We start from the raw sequence: 23156 nt of genomic DNA on the forward strand, positions 1-23156 counted from the left end.
CACCCCATTTCTCATTTTATGACATGGGTAATGCCCCACTGACACTTGTGACCTATGCAGAAGTAAAGGCCTCCAGGCGCTTTGGCCCCTTACCATTTGCGATTACATTAATGGTTCTACAGAACGACCAAGTTAAAAAGAAAACAGCCCAAAGAAATATGTTTTAAGCAATTATTCTTGGGATTGCTCATATGGAAACCCAGCTTTAATTAAGTATCAAATAAAACCCTCAAAACTGCAATAGAGCATCACAATAATTGCTTTGAGGCGGCCCAGGGGATCCTGAGGATACATTTCTTGCCTTAGAATTGTCATATTTGATGAAGAAGAAGATGTGCTGCTACCCAACTAACTATTGGAAGGGGCTGATAATGCTGTTAGCACCCTGGGTTACTAAAGAGGTAACCCAGTGTGTTAAAAAAAAATAAAGGATTTTCATTAATTGAACGGGACGCAGCACGACTCCCGTTCAATGAATGAAAATCCATTGCTAACATGGCAGCCATGGGATTGGAAGGCGGGGCTCCATGCGGAGCCTCTCTTCCATCACAATGGTGGCCGGGAACATTGAGAGGGGGTGAGGCGGCAGGCCGCTGCAACACTCAGGTAAGTGGAGCAGGGGAGAGGGTTGGAAAATAGGAAAGCAAAAAAATAAACAGGAGGAAGGAGGGGGAAGGAAGATGGCGTTGCAGGTTGGGGGAGGCAGCCACGGGGTTCTGTGGAATGTGGTCTGAGATTGTAGGTTTCAACCTGCGATCCGCTGAACCTGATTGGCTGCGCCCCCCACACCTGCTGCTAATGATATCTACTGCTTCGTGGCATTTACCTTCCTTTTCTAAGTGCTGTAGTAAGAGTTGCTACTACCCAATGTAATGGTATGTATTACTGCGGTCCTTCCCAGCCTCTGCCATTTTGTGTGGCCTTTTGGCACAGGGTTCTGAAAAAAGAGGATGGTGATGAAGAAGAAGAGGCAGGTGTGAAACTTGTAGTGTTGATGAGTGCACGCCAGGAAGCACCGGTGCTGGTACGTTTCTGTGTGGTTTGTGTTGATGATATTTTAGTGTATTTTTTTGCCCAGAATTAAAAACTCAGGATGGCAGTGCTTGGAAACTGATAGAGCCAATTGTGTGGATGGAGGAGGCAGTCTGGGATAGAGATAAAGATACAGAAGGCTGTGCAGTAAGCACCGAGTTGCTCCACCAAGGTTCATGTGGTTGGTGGGATAGTGATAGTCATTCAGGTGCTGGGTGTGTCTTGTGGTTATTATTTGTAGTGTGCGGGTACTAGTAGATTGAAAGGGGAGTTGGTTGGTTTGACAAGTGGGAAGTGGTTTGGGGGCCTTGAGAAATGCGGTTATTGGGATTTCAGAGCTAGGCTGAACACGTAATGTTCTAGTTTGCCATGTAAACCAAAGTCCTCTTTTGTTATCCATTGGGATGAAGAGTTGTTAATGTTCTGGGTTCCATTTTGTAATAATTGTGGAGGGACGGATTGGGTGTGAGTGTCTTGTATGTGGATAAACGGATGTTGGAGATACTGACCCAACTGGATTCAATCTTCAAGGTGTTGGTATTTAAGTGTGGCATGCAAGCATATTGAATGTGTGAGTGAGGTTTAACCTGAATTGGTCTGCCTCTATGTCAGCCATGTCTGATCTACAAGGCATACTTGATGTGAGTGTTGTTTCAAGGCATATTGCATGTATCAACCAATGAGGTTGACCTGAACTGACCACTTCTCTGAATTAAACTGTACTGTCTCAGAGAGAAAATACAGTGTGCTAGGCCAATTAAAATGTATAAAGTCACAACCACACCAGGATCGAGACACTTCTATGTTTGTCTCATAATAAAAACAAAGAAACACAGTACAATGTCTTGGGTCTTTGGTCTGCACCAACCTTTAAAAATTACACAATTGTAAACATTTGCATATGTTTATTAGAATCCTCCTTCAAAGCTAATTAAAGTCATGCTCTTGTGCCAAGTACACAATTGAAGTCAATAATCACAATGATAATGCAACACAAAACATACATCAAATCAAATGAAAGAAAATTGAACACAAAACTCTGAAACAAAACAGGGAGTGGAAATTAGTTAGTTACATTGAACATTAAACGAGTACACAATAAACACGCACGCTTTGTTCATCAATGTTGTATCAGTTAACCTTCTGTTAGCATGTTTGAGATCATTGACTGTGCAGGTGTTTCTATGGTTATGAAGTACCTGCTGTTTTTCAGTACAATATTTAATATGTTTGTGTCTATCTACTAATAGCCTCAACATGGAATGTGAAAGGCATCTCAAAGTGATTGCTTGGTCTTGGCTATTGTTGTTAATGGGAAATAATTAAAAGTGCAGTATTTAATCCATACAGCATGCTGTTATATCATAATTATAGCTGTGAGCATAATCTCATCTGACAAAATTATGCTTCGACTCATCCAAATCCCCGAAGATGATCTCTTAATTTTTATGTGTTCTGGAATTGCCACATTGGAAACACTTCCTGTTCTAAACTAAAGTCTCTTCTGTTTATAATGAACTAACTATAGCCAATTACTTGGTCTGGGTTGGTATTTGTTGTGGTATTCAATTGGAATTGCAATCTGTTATAAAACAAGGTTTTACCTTTAAATCATTCTCCTATCCATGAACAACTACACATTTCATTGCAGTTGGTAATAAATTCCCGCTGTGCCATGAAAATACTTCCATCACTGCCTGGTATGACAGTAGTTGAAATTGCTCAAACTGAACTTTTCAGAACTGACCTCAAGTTCCATTCCAATATGCATTCCTGTTGAAATTGAGCATGTAATTCAGTATTTGGTGAACGCTTGGTTTGTTCTGCACTGTAGTTCAGAATCCTTGGTGGTGTTCATTGTTATTGGGTTTCCCCTATAACGATAAATAATACAGTATTTGGTAATTCTTCACCTAACAATAGTGTAATTTTAAAAAGGCAGCCCTATTTAAAAAGAACCTGTGGGAAACTAACTTCCCCTATGCAATGGTGAAGTGCTATCTTACCTTCAAATTGTGAGGTTGAATATCACATTGCTCCAGATCGTGTGTTTGCAAATGTTCTGTTGTCATCTTGGATCTTAACATATGTTTGCATGGACATAAACAAAGGACTAACTTGTCCGACTGCCATCTTGAAATTCATGTAAACATGAGCCTACTGGTAAACATAGAAAATTGACCAGTATGTTGTTTATGCAGTTGATAGACATCAACAAAGAACTACAGTTTTCCGTGTGCCATCTTGGAAGGAAGTTAAACAATGATGTTCTAGTTAACATAGAATGGGTACTTTCATATGCAATTTAAAAATAGACTCCTGATGGTTACCTTGTTTAGTTGATACTCAGAGCTCCTGTCATATATATCCATCGGTTCTCTCTTTCAATTTGTGACAATCTAAATATACTATATAAAATTGTTGTTCTGTACTGCTATCTGCTAATCACTATTCATTTTCTATTAATTGTCTACTTCACTTATAATTATAACCGGCGTAATTGTCATACGCATTTCTATTCCATTATCATTTGAAAAACCACATCTTTAAATTATTAAGGCGTGTGGCTCCCATTTGATCCAAAGACCTGTTTAACAATTGTAAATACATGTCATCTTGTAATACATGCACATGTTCACATTTGTGTAATTTTTTAAAAGTTGGCACAGGCAAACACCCAAGACATTGCACCATAGTCCTATCTCTATTTCATGCAGATTGATAAAGCTCTGAAGGAAAAAGATCAGTGTAAGCCCTGTCAGAATTCAAATGTGTCACTGCAGGATGTACACACATGTTAGAGCAAAACAAATAGTCATAGATAATGCAGCCAGACTTTTCCTTGGTTTGACCAAATCTGACCAAACTACTGCTTTGAAACACATATACTGACTTCTGGAAGAGTGCAGGGTCACCATTTTAAAGTTACTGCTTGACTAGCGAGAAATACTGGGAATAAGGCCTCAAACATCCATGGAAACTAAAACCCACTTCAGACTCTGAGTTTCACCTTGGTAGGAAAAAATAAATCACTCTCATATTTCCATACCTACTGCCAGGCACTCACACCACCCATGCTGCATTAAACCATGTTTGTGAGGAGTTGTGAATGTGTCATCTTTTGTTAGCCTGGCTCTCCCGCCCCAGGCTTCCTGTTAAGGCTTTAGCCCATTTTTGTATATCCACTCACAGTGTTACACATTGATTGTGATACCATATTGGCAGTTGTGTGTCACTGGGAGCAGTAGAGGTTGACTATAGGGACCAGATGACAATATGACACCAGGACACGGTTTCCAGTCTTCGGCTTTTTCTTTTACCAATCACCGCTATCAAGAGTTTAAGTAAAATTGAGACAAACAATGCAAAAATGCATGAGTTTGATAAACAAAGTGCAGTATAATAAAGGCGGTGTCCTGATCACGTGTGTCATCTAGTTACACTAAGCTGGACATCCACTTTTTCATTGAGTGGGACACACAATGACATTTGAATACCATGCACTTAAGTGACCTTAAACAAATAAAACGGGTTGAAGTGTGGAAGGATGTCTCATAACATTATCTGCATTGAATCCAGTGAAATGTGTAGATTAAACGAAGCATCAAAAATGACCGTGCCACGGGCAAGGTCCCTTACCCAGTAAAAGGTGAACTATATCAGGCACCTTACTTCTCTGTTACCAGAGAACCCAGGAATACAACTGACAGCGCCATGAGAACACTAAAGGACACGTCAACTCTTGGTCTACCCTCCATAAATAATAAATGCTGTTTTTTTCAATAATAGAGCCTGGGTGTAGCATATTATTAGTGTGCAGGTTCTTTCGTGTAGTGCACACTTAGTGCTGGGACTTCAAAGTTGTCCCTTTTTAAGGCCTATAAACATCTCTACAGTCAATTGCTATGGGGTCGAAGGACTAACCCACTGATGTTTGTTTAATGCATTTATTTTAAACATATAGAAAAACAAGCATCTTTATCCCTTGTAAGGGTTGGGATGTTCAATTTCTGGCTTTTAGCAAACAGTATTTTGAATTTTATTTTTAGACTATCAAATCAGCATTACAAGTACCACAATTAAATGTGATGATAAGGACTGGTTTAGCATCACACACCAGGCCTGGGTCAATTTGAGAAGTCGTTAATATTCCTGTGTGGCAATCACGGCATACAGATGCATTTACTTTTAAGACACCCATTAGCCGTTCCCATTCAAAAATGGCCGCCAGAGACACTTGTCTTGGTTTCCAAGATGACCGGTAGTTTACTAGTACAGTACCGCAATACAGAGATCCACAGATTTTTCATTGTGGCATCTCTGCTCATCGGAAGGTAAGAAGACTAGGTGTCCATACCTTTTGATACTAGCAGCAAGAAATATAGATGTAGGATATAGATGCACCTTTTAGTTAACTAGCGTTTCTTTAATGCAGAAGCCGTACGCGAGGGTTGTTGCATGCGGCTCAGTGACAAGCAGGAATCCTACGACTGACAACTCGCAGTTGCTGTTACACCACTATTTTAGGGTAAGACTTTCATTTAACAGTAAAATTCACAAGCATACACGCCTCCTATATAATTGTTATTGTAACAGTGACGAGTGTCAGCACCGATATCGCAGTCGTGCACACAATCTCCAAGGACAACAGAGAGGTTTGCATAGGTAAGGAGCAGATTATGACACCGATGATTTTCGGCGTGACACGTGCTTATCACTTGCAAATTATATGTTATTTTGACTGTTTTACAGATCCCTGCTACATTTACAGAGTAAGCAGGTCAGTCATATTCTGAGTACACTAATGAATATTACATCAGAGGTAACGTTGTGTAAGCTACTGTCTACATGTTTGAAATCTAATAGCGTTTATCTCTAGGTTTCCTTTTCCAGTACAACACATTTTACTTCACAACACGTATGTATTAACGTATTATGCATCACTTCTCCTCATTGTTTATGATAGCATCATGATGTGTCTGTTTGACTTGCTGAATTGATAATATTACAGGCTTTTGTGAAATACACATGCCAATTTAAATTGCAAATTCGGAAACACGATGTTGAATACCACGACAAATGGACTTCTATAACCGCTGGCATTGATTTCTAATTGTGTATTTTGATTCCCTTTGATATTTTGCTTTGTTCACATTCGTATAATGGATTAGGATTGTATGACAAGGATGTAACAGGCCCTGATGAAGGACAACAATGTTTGAAACGCATGGGCCCCTTTTTGATGCATCTGCATAGTTTATGACAAAGACCATTTACTTATGAAGTTAACTGATGAATTAAATATAATTTAGTGTGAAGAAACAAAAAATGGTGTCATTTCTTAAGAAAGAAGAAGCCCATTTTTTGGCTATTGGGAGTGCAGCCCACGCCGCTGGCTTTTACAGCCAAGGTCCTTTTTTTCTTCAATCACCTACTCGTAGTCATTGTTTGGCAATAACAACTCTGGTGTTTCAAATAGCACAGACATCACAGGGAATCCAGTCTCAGCATGAATGGTAACCAATTTTACTTGTTACCATCATTATTACCCATAATGTGGGTCTCAGTTTGAAACACCTGGAGGATTAAGCCAAGAAGCGGCCTCGGAGGGGGATCTGACTCACATCCGTGCAGCCGCTTCGCCTCAACAGAAGTGTATAATATGCTGCACGTGGAGCTCTCCACCCTTCCGCTCATGCAGACAAGCAGGTTGCAGTTAGGAATGCTGTGCATAAAAGAGGCAGAATTCCTTTAACACACAGAGACATCTCTCAAAGTTCAACCACCTAATAGTACGCACTCAGTGAACAAGTAATTGGCTGTCAAGACAGTCATTTTACCAGACAATACAGAATTCACAGGTCAGCCTAAAACGTGTTGTAGTCAATGATGGTACATTTACCAAGAGACATCACCCACAGCTCCGTTTCCTAATAACCATTGTCAGCACAACCGAAGAATTTAATTTCATTTGAGCTGTGTTCCTAGCCAAGAAGACAGCCTTTCGGGGTGTACTAAAGTAGAGCACACCCAAAGAAAGGGGCCCTAAAATGATAGAGCATTTGTTGGCACATCCCCTCCAAAAAGTGAAACCCAAATTAAGGGACATCAACTGATTTTAGGTCTATTCTACTTTGGCATTTTTTAAAAATGTAATTTTAAATTGTAAGTAGCATATTTAGCAAACACCTCACTGCAAGACTTGTGGGAGTCCAGGTTTTAAGAAGAGATGTCTCCTCACTAATGGCCCCCCATTCTGCTCCTACTGGCGCCTTTTTCAGTCCACAGGAGAGGGTGAGCAGACTGAGTCTGTGAAAACTCTCTCCAGAACACCTTTTCTGAACACTGTAAAGTGGTCTTCACCCAAGTGGGAGGGAAGCAGATCACACATTCTGGGGCTTGGCGGGAGGGTTGGCTATTACCAGCTAGGGGGAGGAATTGCCCCAACGACCACTTCCCTTCCAAAGAAGATACAGCTACGATTAGTGATAATCTTCATTGATGCTTGGGGACAGAGGGCTGGCCCCTCCCCCTCATAATCTGAGAAACACACCATCGGAGCCTCCTCATTCAATCTGTACTGGGCGGTCGCGCATCTGCGCCATTTATAAAGATCAACTATTTATTGCTGTTGACAAGTCCTAAAAAAACAGAGCTTTAGCATTTTCCGGCTGTCATGCTTTGCCTTTAAGCAATATAATGGAAAAACAAAAGGAGCAAAGCAATATGCAAGGTAAATATGCCAGCGTAATCCCTAGCACTGGGAGTCTAGACTCGTTCTCCGAGGCACCAAACTAGAATTTGAGCCAAGAGTCCAGATCTTGCCCGCCTGCCTGCCTGGCCCTGGCTCAGAGATGATCTGTCTCGCTCCAGGCTTGGCACGTATTGCATGTGTTTGCCTCTTGCTCATTATCCCCCCCATGTACGGGTGCTGCCTGGCCTGTTCTGAAATTCCTTCTGGCAGACGCGGAGCCGCTAGTGGCCGCGAGCGACGCCATTTTGTAGCCGGCGCTTGCCACATCCCTCTCCCCGTTAGGTGCAGTTTTATTTCGCTCAGTGACATAAGTCTGATCCAGGCAAAGGGTGGCGGGGGACACGCATCAGACTGCCGCGCCGTGATCTCTCGCCGCGGTCTCCCTAATGTCTCCGTTGTAATTAGATTTGTGAAAACAGGGAAAAGGTCTCATCTTGAATGGCAACAGCTGTTGACATCCACGCATTTTATTGAATAATTTACTGGTTTAATTTCAGCGGCTGAACAATAAAGCCCTCTTGTCGAGGGTATTGTAACCTACTGTTCCAAAGGAGAAATAATGATAATAAAAAAAGGTAAATTGTTTCATAACAGCTATTTAGTTGCAGGCTGCTTTCGTGTCAGAAATGTACATCGCTCTTCAGCTTTTTTGTTTTGCTGAGGCCGAGAGGAGATATTTACTAGCCTATCTATACGACACATTTTCATTGCACATGGTAGCGGGAACCCTGCTTCTTCCAATTCTGAGTAGATGTTTTTTTTCTTCTTTTTTAACAAAAACGATGGAAAGCAGACAGGTCTACATTATTTATCATATGATAGGTTATTTAGAACACGCTTAATACCCAGAGTTTTCTAAGCGCACACCCAGGGATTGAACGGGTGGTGCTTCATGTTGTCTTGCTTACAAGGTGAGCACTTTGCCCCTGAGCTATCCTCGAGACTTCAGGCTCGCTCACATGTATATATACAGAGGTTGAAGTGGTTGGGACCTAAAGGGAACCATGACAATCCATCACTGAACAGAAGGGAATGACACATGCATGTTTTGCTTGTCCCCTGTAGGGGATTCGAAACTGGGCCCTGTGGGTAACACGCTAGTGTCACATCTTGCTGAGCTATCTTACAGCACTGGCTTGCTTTGGTTTACATTAATCGTCTGCTTTGCACCACGCCACTAGGCACCAAAGCGATCAGTGTTAATTGTCTTAAATTAAGCACCTTTCATATGAAATTGCTGCAGGCACAGCTATGTATGCAGGTAATGGGTGTTGTGGGGGATTAACTTTAGTCATGGGCATGTCCCTTAAGAGGAGCGAATGGTGAGTGACTGGAAAGTTACACCATTACTTTCAGTCATTGTCGACCACAGCATGCAACTTTATGCACCGGCCCTTTTCCAATCACTCACCATTTGCTCCTCTTAAGGGACATGCCCAGTACTATAGTTAACCCCCCACCAACACTCATTACCTGCATACACAGCTGTGCCTGCAGCAATTTCATACTACTCAAGCAACATCCGGAGTTAAACGTAACAGATCTGTCCTAAAGATCTCAAACAGGAATAAAATACTGAGATGATATGATAGGTTATTTAGAACACACTTAATACCCAGAGGTTTCTAAGCGTGGACCCAGGGATCGAACCTGCGTTGCTCCGTGTTGTCTTGCTTTCAAGGTGAGCACGTTGGCCCTGAGCTATCCGCCCAACACAGAGAAGATGGTTTACACTTATTCTGACTGCAAGGTCTGAATTTCATTCTGAGCCACTTCGTGTCTTGAACTGCTGTAATATGCATCTATGCACCTATATACCTGACTTTCCCTCAAAGGAAGCACATCTTAACCTAAAAGTTGGCATTGGGATGCAGGTGACACTAAGACAAAGCCAAAAGTGGCCCTGGCCTGCATATCAACTATTTGATGGTTCTCAGGGTTCTCACTGTTAGGAGGGGCCCAGTTGATGATATTTTTGTGGACAACATGCGGGAATACTAGATAGCATCATATGCACAGGTGCTGCCACCATGGACACTGAGTTTTCAGGCCGACAAGATGAGCACAGAGAGAACGCTGCACTGTCATCAGTGCAATCTGAGCATCCTGAGAGCCGTCCATATTGGAAAGCTGGACAATGGCAATGAAGCAGAGTGTGCAGAGTGCGCAGAGTGGAAGAAAGAAGACAGCGTGATCACAATATGTGTGAGTCGCTGTGCGTCCTCATGAATGAAACAGATAAAGAGGAGGCATGGAACTTTGCACACCACGTGTGCAAGCTGACTCCCTGCAACGAAAACGTCTGTTGGAGTTCTGTCTACTCTGCAGCAATGGTTCCATAGGTGGCTGAAGACTGCAAAAAGAGATATGCCAATCTCAAACAATGTCTTAAGGCACTGCTCTCCCAGCGCTCTGCATACATTCTCCAGACAAGAGGCTGATTCTTTTATCGGCTATCCCCCGATTGCAAGGACTGGTTTTCTTGTGTAGAGATGTTTTCTAGTGGTAAAGCCATGCCTTTTGAGTGGTGCGTTCATGTTCACAGTGCACTCATTTTCTGTTCTGTGGTGTTACAGCCAACTCTGTTTCTTCGTTAGATAACTCGGTGTGCAACGGTGTCTGTGGTGAATTCTCTACAATACTCTATCGGCTTACCTTGCGGTGGAGTATTATTGGATGAAGACATTCTTTCGGTATGTGCTTGGCAGCATTCTACTGTAACTCTGATTGGGGGCCATGATGCTTACAAGTTAAGCACACTGAGACTGTGGGCGCTCAGTGAAAAATGGTACTTTTCATGTCCTACATGCTAAGTGGTGTTCTGTTCGAAGGACCAGGGAGGGGTGGTAAAGTTCTAGGCATGCAGAAAAGAAACAGGCAACACATCATACACCACCTTGGCATGGAGAGCAGTGCATGAGGCAGATGTGACCTTGTCACGGTACCGATTGGAACCCTCTATGAAGTCTCTCTGGACTGATGGATACAGTAAAGCTGCTGGAGGAGATATTCCAGTATTAGCCTATTTGACCTAAAACAATTGACATAATGACCAATTTGATCGAATTTTGCATGGGCGATTTGGCCTTCGGGGCAGTTTGGTCGCATATATTGCAAAATACCAACCCTGGAGAGCGTGGGTTGCGGGGTGGCCCCCGCACCCCATGTTTTATATTTTGCAATTTTAGGGGTGCAGGGGTGTTCCCTGCTTCCTTAAAATTGGAGGCGGGGGAAAAAAGAAATAAATAAAAATGAATGTGCATTTAAATTGGGCCCCGAGCAAATAAATTGCAGTCAGTTTGCTGCAATAAAAAAAAAATCGGTCAAACACCCAAACTGATATTCATTCTTAACCTACTAGTTTGCCTCTTACAACCTTCCTCGTGGAGTAAACAGTTGCCTTGACGTTGTGAGGTGCAGCAACAAAAATGCTGCTAATAGACATCAGACGATTGCAAAATTCAATGGCGGCCTACGCAGACAGGTACGGTGGTGGCAGGACACCAATAGAGGAGAGAAGCTCAATTAAACAGGCATCCGTTGCAGCAGAATAGGACTGGTCCAGAGAGGAGGGCGAGAGAAAAATGACAGGTAATTAAAATCATAATTGGAACATTGCCTCTGGTTTTAGCTTACAGTCCCCTCCCCTGGGGGCACACGTGGAAAAGTAGAAGAAAAAGGCCTCTCACTCGTTAATCGGAAAAGCATCGCACCATTCATCAGCAGGCGTCAATAACGCTACCAAATAGGCTCAGCGTGTTGTCTGTGAGACCGTAGTCAGACCCGCAGGGAGAAGGAACCCACCCCCTCACCAGCACAATAATGATCATAGTTCACATAGGGAAATTCCTGGACAGAGTAGACCTTAGTGCTGGGGGTGAATGAGAAATGTGTGGGACACAGTAGATGTTCGTTGGAGAGATATCACCATTCTTGTAAATATAGATTGGCCATTCACAATTGATGGGAAATTCGGTGGCACGCTGAGCCACTCTTCCTGCTGCACGCATCTGACATGTGCTCTTTATCCTTTGTGTGTTTCCCAGCTATGAGGATTACACACACGCAATGGCCTGTGGTGCTGTTTCCCACAAAATGTATTTTCTGAAAATTATCATGGCCAGTGGAATTGAGACCAAAGTATAACTAACATCAATGGCTTCAGAAGAATGATTGTTGCTTCTCTGAGTCAGGATCTTGACCCCCTATCGGTGGGGGAGGGGGAAACACCTCCCGGCCATAACCGATTGTACCACAGAGGCAAGGTGAGGAAATTGGGAGGGTCCCAGTCCCTGGGTCCCCACTTTGTGCCTGGAATACTTGTGAACGTGATACCACTAGATGTTACACCATGCCTTGCAGCTTCATATCTGGCAAAAGTACTTTCTTGTCTATTGCAGGACTTCTAGCTCCAGAATCCAGTTCTTCACCAGCAGAGCAGTCCATGAACGGCAACAGAAACACTGCATCTGAGTCTCAGACCCATCATCACCTCCAGTGTACCGGCCAGAATGTGGACATCCATAGACAGCAGAAAGGCATCTCCAGTGGCCAGAGAAGCTAATACAATGGTACAGTACAAACGGTGCTGCTGAAAAAGGGGGTGGGGCTAAGTACAGGTTTTAAAGATGTTGCGCCGTGTTAACTGACCCGGGATCAATGCAGCACAAAGACTGGCCCAAGAGGTCAAGTCGAAGTGAAAACCAATGGGGAAGGGGATGAAAAAGGCAAACAGGATGGCCTGGGGATAAACGTCCTGTGGATCTAGAATTGGATGAGAGGTGTTCAAGTGAAGTCCGGAGGCCGGGTAGAGGATGGAACGCGGAGAAGTCTGCTGAGGCTGTGTAGGAGATTGTGGCATAGAGTGCAGGTGAAGTGTTGAGGGTAAGAAAGAGTGGTGGGAGGGTCGAAAAGGAAAGCAGGAGAAAAGAGTGGGGCTTGAAGGGGAGACTGAGTAAGAGAAAGTGAATGAAAAGAGAGAGTGGTATTAAGAGTGGAAGAGGGTGGACAAGAGTGTAGAAGGCAGTGGTTGTGGAATAGGAGGGAATAGTAGTAGTAGGGAGAGAGGGAGCCAGTAGGAGAGTGTGAAACATTGGAGGCACAGATCTACATGGAGAAGAAAGAAAAAGAGAACAGAAAGGAGATTGGGAAGGCCTGAAGGGGAACCAATAGAAAGAAGATGTGAGAAAGAAAATGTGTACAGAGAAAATGTGAGGAAGACCAGAGGATGATGCAGGAGAGAAAGACAGAGAGAGAGAATGAGAGAGAGAATTAGAGCGACAGAATGAGAGGGAGAGAGAGAGAGAAGAGCTGCATAGGGAGTGCAGGAAAGAGTAGAGAAGAAGAGAGGGGGGATAAGAAGTGGGTAGTAGGGGAGAAAGAAGAAGAGAGGAGAGATATAGAACTAATAGGGAGAGGAAAGGCATTGTGAGTGAGAGAGAGAGTGTTACAAGCCACATCATAAATTGCATTTGATTGGGGCATAATAAAGTAATTAGTAATTCCTGCAGTGTAGTCAGATAGATTTAGGCCATCACTGTCAGTCTGGTTTATGAGTAGCTAGCAGGAGTCACCTGGCATAAGTAATGACTCTAAATCTGGGAGCAGGGAAGTCTGGTTTAGGGAGGTGAGAGCTCATTGGAGGTTGAGGATCAGTCGAGGGACTCCCATTAGTCTGGTCATCCTGCAGTTCAGTTTCACTCCAGTTGAGATCATCCAGAATACATGTGTGAACTTTCTGAACTAGTTGGCAATTCTTGAGGCCATCTGTGACACTTCAGAAGAATGACTATTGCTATAGAAGACTGATGGTTGCAGCAAGCAATGTCCCACTCTTATACGGGAGAAAGGAAATATAGAGATTTCTTCGTGGATCCTGATGAGGAGGACTCGCATCCCCTCTTCTTACGTCTGATGGCAATCTGATTACCTGATATAAGAGCACGTACATGGCTTCTTGGAACAACAGAAAGTGATCTGAAGATACCCCTAATTAAGGAGAGGGTATTAAAGGCTGTTACAGCCTTGAAAAGCAACCAAGCACCAGGACTAGGCTTAGGAGACATTTAGAATGACTTGTTGGATCCTATATTGAAAGTGGTGAATACATTTCCAGATGGGACACAGACTACAGACACTAAGCCCGAGCCAAGCATGTCTCTGATATTGAAACCAACTCCTAATGCTTTTGGTCTAGTCCCCCATAGCACTAATTGCTATAGACTTCAATGTAGTTCCTACGGTCCCACTGAGTAGATAGGAAATATGTTTCCAACAAACTCAGCCCAATCAATCTTGAGTTACAAAATACATGCACAATTTGATACTATTTGAAGTGCAGCATACCTGCTTAAATAGATAGAAAGGAAATCTAATACTAGCATCTCTAGTTAGAGGAGCAGAAGGTGAGTGTTTGGGTTGTCACGGATAAAGTTATTGGGAACACAAACTCGGGAAAGTGGTTTCTTGTAATGGTCACCAGGGTTATAGCTAATTCTAGCACAGCTGTAGCAAAAGAGTCAGGCTTGAAAGAGGTACCCGGCAAAGCTACCTTCTGTTGCTTCTGACATTTGTGTTGACAATTGCACCACTAGCCGAAACCATTAGGGAAACGTAAATGATCAAGGGAGTAACATTTGGGGAAGTGAAGCACAATGTTAGTCTATTTCCAGATGACATGCCTGTTATACTAGGGGGGTGATTCTCCATACTGTACAAACACCTGAAGGAACCGAAGCGTCAAAGGGAGGCCACAAGATTTTAAAGGAATCTGGACACATTAAAAGCACAGATTTATTTTTTTTATTGAGGATGGGATGAAAATATTTTGGATATTGGGGAGCATATCAGCCTTAAAATAGTTGGGGATGTATTAAAAATGAGATTCTTCGATAGACTACCAAGCAAACACATTGTCTCATGGAGGATAGAGAAATAACCAGGGACTTGCAGATTTGGAAGCACCACGTTATTTCCTTGCTGGGGGTATTATGATTCTAAGATGAAAGTGCTTTTCAGGCAGCACCTCCCTTTCCAGGGTCTCCAGTTACTGTCCCTATGGTGATCTTAATTAAACTTCTGTCACAAAAGGTATAATTCATATGTGGCAATAAGAGACCTCAGAGGTCTTGATAAAGATGTTCCTGTTACCAAACAGGGTATTCCCAGGCTTCACCTGCTACCATCCGGTATCACAAATAGGAACTGTAGAGGAGCAGACGTGTACATCACTGATAGAACCTGACCCCTCACCCCCGACCTATTGGATGAACAACAGGAAGACACTGTGCATGACACCAGATATCATTCCAATACCACATCTAGTGTATGAGAGACATTATGCATTCAGACAACTGTCCCAAATGTACCCGTGAACTGACGTGGTAACAGGCGATTTGCAGACAGCACTGAATATCCAAGAGCTGTAAAGGAAATCTTGCAGGTGCAAAGTGACGTCATAAGGGGAAGACACAGTGACACACTGAAACAATATAAGAATAATTAAAGAATGAAGGTATAACTAAAGAAGCAAAGTAACATATGGACAAGTGAGAAGAAATCATATATACAAAGAATATAAGTAACCAGATGAGTAGTAAATGTATGTACACAGAAATGCAAGGTATATGAGTCCTATAAAAGCTTCTGCAGTAGAAAATATAACACGAGATAAGCGGCCATTTTGAAAAGATGGACGCTGGCTCTGAATAACAGTAAGCGAAGAGCTCAAAGGAGAGCGACCATGGCTGCAGAGCTAACACATGCTGGAAATACAAAATCATACGTGAACAAAGAATAGCTGTTGGCCAGAGATCATGGATGCCACATCAAGAAGTAACTCAAGGGTAAAAAGGGAGTCAACGAGGATAAGCAATGTACGAAGGACAGATTTATTTTAGATTAAGTAAATGACCAATCATTTGTGAATGCCAAGTATTGATAATTAAAGACGCAGAAAAGCATTTGTGAGACAGAGCAACCAAGCCTCTAGAGCCCAATAAGGGTAATGACACTTGACATAATTACATCAAATAGTACTAAATAGAAGGTGAAATTGACAAAATTATGGTCTCTTCACATGTGGCACAATACCAGAAAACAGGGCCTGTTCATAAGCCGTGGGCAAAGATAATGATGTACCTAAACTCCCCATAAAGTTCCAGAGAAGAGAACATCCAGCAAGTTTAAGTACAAAGGAGAAGCCTTAGCTGAGGGTGTGGCTGATGAGAGATGGTAGACTGATTGGGCAAACGGGCAGTCGTCTGAAATTGTTCTCTGCACCTGGGCTTTGTTTTGCTTATGTGCTGCTAGTGAGCCGAGTGTCCAAGGTTGGGAGAGGAGTCAACCTATCATGAGGGCCTATGCAATGATGAGTATACAATGTTGCAGAGTCCAATCCGCTGCTGTTATGCTGCTATAATCTGTATTATACATAGTTAGGGAGAAGTTCAAGGCATGCCTGCCAGATGATGGGCAGCCAATTGTGTTACTAACACTTATCAAAGCTATAAGTAGATATGTTCCCATAACCAATCCTTCCGTCCAACATATTTTATTATTTATGACGTAGGAGGACGTCATAGCTGATGCATATCGAGGTATAAAGCCTTTGTGTACCGGAAATGTAATTTAGAGTGTGTGGACTACTATTCGTTGTTCGCCAGGTTTCCCTACTTTATTGAGCCAATAATAAAGTAGTACTTTGCCATATACTTGTAGTCCGTCGGGTTATTTGGGTCGAAGATTGTTTATTATGGTAATCCCATTCTGCGCATAAGTACGCTCAAAAGTGCTACTGCACAGAACCCTGGAGGTGTGCGGGCCATGTGCAATCTAATCAAATCTATGCACATTTCCATCAAGCCATCGTGAGAAGTGCAATATGGCAATAATCCCATTAATGGAACCTCAACGACCCCAAATATTTCTGCCAGCGGAGTAACAAGGGTAGTAATGAAAATATGAGGTGTGCTAGCCCTGAGAAACGTTCCTTCATTTATCCATTGCACTACTTCAATAAGGAGCTTCTTGTAGTGGGGGATGGAAGGATTATAAACTGCGGCGGTAGGGGAATTGTTATGCAATGTCAGATCTGCTTGATAATGGGGCTCTCAGACAATTTAAGCATTCTAAAGATGACTTTGACTCACCAACCATGAGACAAAGAGATACTTATAGCTAAAACACTGGGCTTCAGTGGAGAGACAAGAAAGAAAGCAGACCCCAGGAAGCTAGCAGCCTCCATTAGTTGATCAAGAGCCATTTGCATCTAACGGGCACAATAGCAGCACACTACAAGCAACGTTAAACAAACATTGGTGGTACCCAGAGATGTGGGAAAGACCACTGGTTAGAAAAAATAGATGTGGCTTTAGGGGAGCAACGCTGGAAAGACATAGCAGAGAGCCTGATGCACGTACCACTTACACCTGCGGTAGGGGGACTAAGCAACCAGGTGGCCTGGAACACGGGCAAAGAATCTACCAGTAACCACCCCTGTTCTCTTCTGGCCACCAGTGCCTATGCTGCAGGTCTTCCATTTTCCCATTTGGTCAGACGCCTGGGTCTGGGTCCCCCAAGCACGCCCACCTCCTGCAACCCGACGCGCAACACTAGTAACTCTGATCCTTCGCTTTTCAGCCTGTTAGTAAAGGGGCTTGCTCCTTGTGCTATTATACATACCCGAACCCGGGAGTGAACACTATGGAAAATCAATGCTTTTCATGATCTCTTCCTATTAGTAAAATACTCTGACAGCAAAACCAACGCTATTGCTTCCCAGGGTCTGTCGGGCTATAGGTAAATATAGTGTCAATAACTGATATGTTGAACAATTACCAATAATTTGGGGGACAAGCATCTTCTTGTTTTTGGTAAATAGGTATGAGGGTGAAAATGTATTGGCTTTGCTCTAAGTTAGCTTTGCTTTGAAATTGATTAAACCGAGTTTTGGATAATGTATCTTGGCAAATTCAGGGTTTGCCATTGCTGGCTTGAGGGAACCATCTCTGAAAGCGATGAGGGAACCAGACAAGACCTGATTGACACGTCCACTGATCACTGCCATGACATATGTAGAGGCCTGGTTGAAGGCAGTGGACCCCCTCAAGGAAATCCATTTGTATCACGAAATAGATATCATGGTCATGTAACAATCATTAACGACGCTTCCTGAGCACAGGGCAACTTCGGGTGGGTTACTTGCTAAAGACTGAAGCATCTTTAAGCATCAAAGAAGAGTGAGAAGTCCTAATCGATTCATATACTATCCCTCTATGCCAAATATTGCTCAAGGTCATCCTGTGGAAGTGATTATCCAAGCACACACAGTTGGCTAAAGGGTGGGATGTTTACTGTCACACTGATGTACACAAAGTTTTATTGGGGAGTGAAAGGTGAGATAAGGGAAGAAGGCCGGAGATTTATAAATGGGCATTGGGCGCGTTTGCATTTGAGATGGCTCTGTTTATAAATATATCACTAGAAAATCAAGAAAAAGAACAGATAGAAGCAACCTAACCAGGTTGCACACTCAGGGGAGAAATGGCGTGCTCTGTGTGTAATTCTGCCCGTCTTCTCTGCTTGCCTTTCCGGGGTAGCAATCTCTCTGCCATGGGTCCCCTTCTCCTACAGGCCCACACCTGCGCCGCACCTGTCATAACCCTGTGGCACAGCTGCTGCCGGCGATTCCAAAGACCAACAAAGCCATTGGCAGCGGTGGTGCATTTCCAGTAGATATGGAAACGGGTCTATAGGTGCTAAATGTGTTTCCCTGTGTGCGAGAGATCTCTGAGATCTCTTGGCTTAAGGGCTCCTTTACATCTGTAGTCAATGTCACATGTAGTGTGGCCCAAACACAGAGTTTGTAGTAGGGGCGGCCCAAAAAGGGGTTCCCAGAACATTCCCAGAGTGCCTCTTTGATTCACCAAATGATAAATGCCGGGTTGCACCCCCCACCACCATAGCCTCCCTCGGTGCCTGGTCGACCCTACCTCAGGCTAACTGCAAAGAATGACTCAAGCTGACAGTGCCCCGCAACGCCCATAACATACAAGTCCATGCAGTGCCTGGCCCTTTCTAGTCCGTTGTACATTTCCTCCGCTGGACTGGAAGTAAAACCCTCAGAAATAGCATTGCAGGTGAGGGGCCTCATCTGAAGTGTGCTCCCTGTCCCCAGCTGCACACCTGACACCCAGATGGGCAAGGGTGCCAGGGTGAGGCGCACGCCCTCACAGTGCTGCTCTCCACCTCCTACTACACAGAGGCCCCCTGTGAGGATTAGTGGACCTGCATGCAGCGCCGCTGGTGGCAGGATAACAAGAGTAATGCCCTCATCCCTTTATGGGACCAGCAGTAGTTTGTGAACGCCTCCCACCCTGGTCTTATTGCATCCGAGTATCATGGGTGGGGGCTTTTGTGCTTTCCCATTCGAGTACCATAATAATACAATACCCTGAGTATAAATATCCACGCTTCCTGTGTTGCCTTATCACCATAGGAACAGTGCCATTCATGCCAGGTGTGCAGTACAATGTCCACTAAGATTGAAGCAGAAGCAACCACTAAGGTCTCAATTGTTCAAAGCACAACACATGAATGCATCCCTTTTTTGTCTTTTCAAGGCTAACTAAGATGAATTGGCTGTCAAGTGCACAGCGGCCTCCATGAGGTTTACTTGCACTGCACAAATAACCAAATGAGGAAATAGATCAGCACTTTGCTCCTCATTCCTCCCATTTTCTGGCAGCTGCCAGTATTTATTCTCTTCCAGAAAACAATCACTCTTCCAAACTGGGGTTGTACTCATGCAGCCCCACTGCGCCGCTTTCATACATTCCACAACCAGTAGGAAAGTCCAAAAAAGATGGTAGGGGCAGAGGAATTAGGGGTGAATGTTGGAAACCATCTTTTCATCGGCAATGAGATTTTCACGATCACAATCCATGATTGGACGGCATTGCACAGAAAGGCCAATGGGAGTTTCAGAGCGATCAAAGGAAATTCAGAATGGCCAATCAGCTTGCACTTTTCTCAGATGACTATTTTTCACTACACAGGAGCATTTGATCAAATCCTGGATTCTAACTTTCCTAGATTGCAAACATACTCCTTCATCCCGGCATGGGAGTATGTCAAACCCTGCAGAGGTGCAAGAAGCATTTTCAGAGCAGAAGTTGTTGAGAAATTTGGTAGAAATGAGTGTGGAACCACACAGTGTGAGGCTGATACACAGTGTGGGGATGATACACAGTGTGAGGCTGATACACAGTGTGGGGATGATACACAGTGTGAGGCTGATACACAGTGTGAGGCTGATACACAGTGTGGGGATGATACACAGTGTGAGGCTGATACACAGTGTGGGGATGATACACAGTGTGAGGCTGATACACAGTGTGAGGCTGATACACAGTGTAGGGATGATACACAGTGTGGGGATGATACACAGTGTGAGGCTGATACACAGTGTGAGGCTGATACACAGTGTGGGGATGATACACAGTGTGGGGATGATACACAGTGTGAGGCTGATACACAGTGTGGGGATGATACACAGTGTGGGGATGATACACAGTGTGAGGCTGATACACAGTGTAGGGATGATACACAGTGTGGGGATGATACACAGTGTGAGGCTGATACACAGTGTGGGGATGATACACAGTGTGGGGATGATACACAGTGTGAGGCTGATACACAGTGTGGGGATGATACACAGTGTGGGGATGATCTTGCACATGCCCCCAACAAGTATTGGATTGTCCTTCGGATGCCAACTCTGCTTCCCAAAACACATCAACGTGAACCAGAGCTTGAATGATTTAGAGGAAAAGCGTGTGGGACGTAAGGCTTGACGGTCTTATTTCTGATGATAGCTAAACTCAATCTATGCATTCTTTATTAGTATACAAAATAAACAAAACAATTGAATGACATATACTAGAGAATAGAATCCTGTTGAAATGTGAGCGTGAGCCCTCGAGAGGCCCTCGCTCCACTCAGACCTACCAGGCTCAGGCTAATCGGCTGTTAATGGCCATGTACACCACCCTCAAACCCCGCACGGGTAAGGAGTTCACGCTACATGGACTGTTTGGCTTGGAAGCCAATTTGCTCAAGAGGGAGAATACTTTTCGCTGTGTCACAAGAAGGTACCTAGCAAGCACAATCAAGAAATCACTGTGAAGTTGTTTGGGACAGTGCTATTTCCTTTCACATATATATATATATATATATATATATATATATATATATATATATATATATATATATTATAATACTGCCTTTGGATGTTGGGGGAACTGCTCCTCTCATACAGCAGCCTCAATATACCAGCTCCACAAATGTTATCCCCTTATATACCATTGTGCCATACTAAGGTTATTTGGGATCCTTTTTGAGCTAATTAACAGTTTTATTTCAGCTCTTACTGGGGGTTATGTAGCTCAGTGTCATTGTGATTTCTCAAACACGTCTCCTTATTTAGTTCAGATGTCTACTAGAGATCTATGAAATCCTATGTCCAGACATCTGGGGTGGAGCCAGGCGCTTTTGGGTTCCTATGCCTTTAGCAATGAAGGCCCAGCATCACTATTACTAGCGGCCCCTCCCAGCCTCAGCTTACCCCTGGGTGCAGTTCGGGTGGCAGGGGTGACATTCGCGGTGCTCGTCCGCATACTTGAAAATGAAGCTGCTCGTGCCTTGTAGTCCATCGGGGCATTTCTCGACACAGTTGGGGCCATCCTTGAAGTGAGAGCACTTGATGCAATGGTCCGGCCCCTAGGAAGAGGAAACAGAAGAGTAAGAGGCTTATGCACGGCACTTGCCCGGGGCAGTATTGGCATGATTGAATACAGTATTAAACAGTGCGAATTAGTCTGTTTTTATAAATTTCCTTTTTTGCATTTTTAAAGCGCTCACACAACCCGGGGGCATCGAGGCGAACAATGTCCACGTTTTTGAACATAAGGGAGCGGGGGCACCAAGAGCTAAAGTCATTTGAGACAAAGTGTAAAGTTTGGTCAAGTGGGAAAGCTGGTGCTGGAGCTCTGCTCATTAGCACCCTGGCAGGAGGCGCTGGCCAATCAGTATGCACAGAACGTATGGTATAAACCAGCGTTCTGAGCGCCCTGTGTGCTGCGGGCCAGCGCCCGCTTCCTTTCTCCGCACCCATTAGAACCCATGTAGATCCTTCACAGGTGCTGAGGGTGAGTAGAACTTAATTTAAAAAAAATAATAATAATCTTACCTTCAGGTGCAGCGCTGCGTTCCCTTCCCTTTTCTGAGTCAGTTTCTGTATTGATAACGTCACGGTCATCAACACAGAAAACGGACTCAAAATATGGAGCACGGCCCGTACACAAAGCTAAGGATCTACAAGGGTACCAATGGCACTCTAACCCTTGGGGATGCCCAACGTATTGCCGCACAATGCACCTTAGAAATAACCCAAAAAATAAACAAATAATCAGCACACTCATAAAATGTGTGATTTTGTCCAGCTGTGTGTGCCTCACACTATGTGTGAATGTGCCCTTTAGTGTTTGCCCAAGTTCACAAGGCTGCTCTGCAGTGCAACCCCATCACCTGCTAGCACTGAATGCTGTCCTCCCCATGGTCAACACAGCTTCAGAGATATTTGGTGCATGGCTTTGGGGGGCGGGGGGGGGCAACAGAAAAGCTTGGCCACGCAGTAAACACTGCGTAGGTGTTTCTTGTCACTCTGACAGCACACATTGTGTCCCCTCCCCATTTGAGCCCACCCCTTTCCACATATTAAAATATTGATGGCCTCAAGGTTTTAAGCGACAATCGTGTGCTCCACAGGGACGACTTACAGGTGCATGCCGAGCGTTTTTTAATGGGCAAGAAAGGCAGTGGCACTGGGTGACGAAGGTGGCACATATTCCAGACCCAACATTCAGAGGTGATCGTTCATTTCAGTTGAAAAACAGGTGAAAAAGCCATCCTCTACCACACAGTGATAAAGCACCCGTGCCAGCTTCAGTGAATAATGTAAATGGTTTGATAAACACACAGCCAATGTCTGTCAACAGGCCAGGAGGGAACACTGGTTCTGGAGTTTACACTGGCACTCTGACTTTCTTAAATGCCTACTAGATCCTTAAACCACTCGCAGTCCTGGACATGAATTATTGGCGGGTGGCATTAGGCCCACTAAAATGTACAAAGTGGGACCTATTGGAACCATCTAACCTGATGGGGTGGCCCGACGGAGCCGGTAACGCTTCGCTCAGGCCCTTAACTTGGGCAGCGGCCATACTATTGCCGTGAAAGAAATGATTGAAAGACAAGCAGCAGGCACAAACATCTTTTGCGCGCATAGTTTTTGCACAACCTTATCCCCATG

At 43.9% G+C, this 23156-nt stretch overlaps 1 protein-coding gene across 4 annotated transcripts in view; it reads right to left on the minus strand.

Moving 5' to 3' along the window:
* ERBB4 (erb-b2 receptor tyrosine kinase 4) overlaps positions 1 to 23156 on the minus strand; it is a 2687977-nt gene that overhangs the window by 550790 nt on the left and 2114031 nt on the right. For all 4 annotated transcript variants that reach the window (XM_069615918.1, XM_069615916.1, XM_069615919.1 and 1 more), the window contains exon 15: positions 21411 to 21565. In XM_069615918.1, coding sequence (XP_069472019.1) covers positions 21411 to 21565 — 155 coding nt within the window. The remainder of the gene's footprint in view (positions 1 to 21410; positions 21566 to 23156) is intronic.

This window comes from Ambystoma mexicanum, chromosome 9 (assembly GCF_040938575.1).
Source record: "Ambystoma mexicanum isolate Mex_15411 chromosome 9, UKY_AmexF1_1, whole genome shotgun sequence".
Lineage (NCBI taxonomy): Eukaryota > Metazoa > Chordata > Amphibia > Caudata > Ambystomatidae > Ambystoma > Ambystoma mexicanum.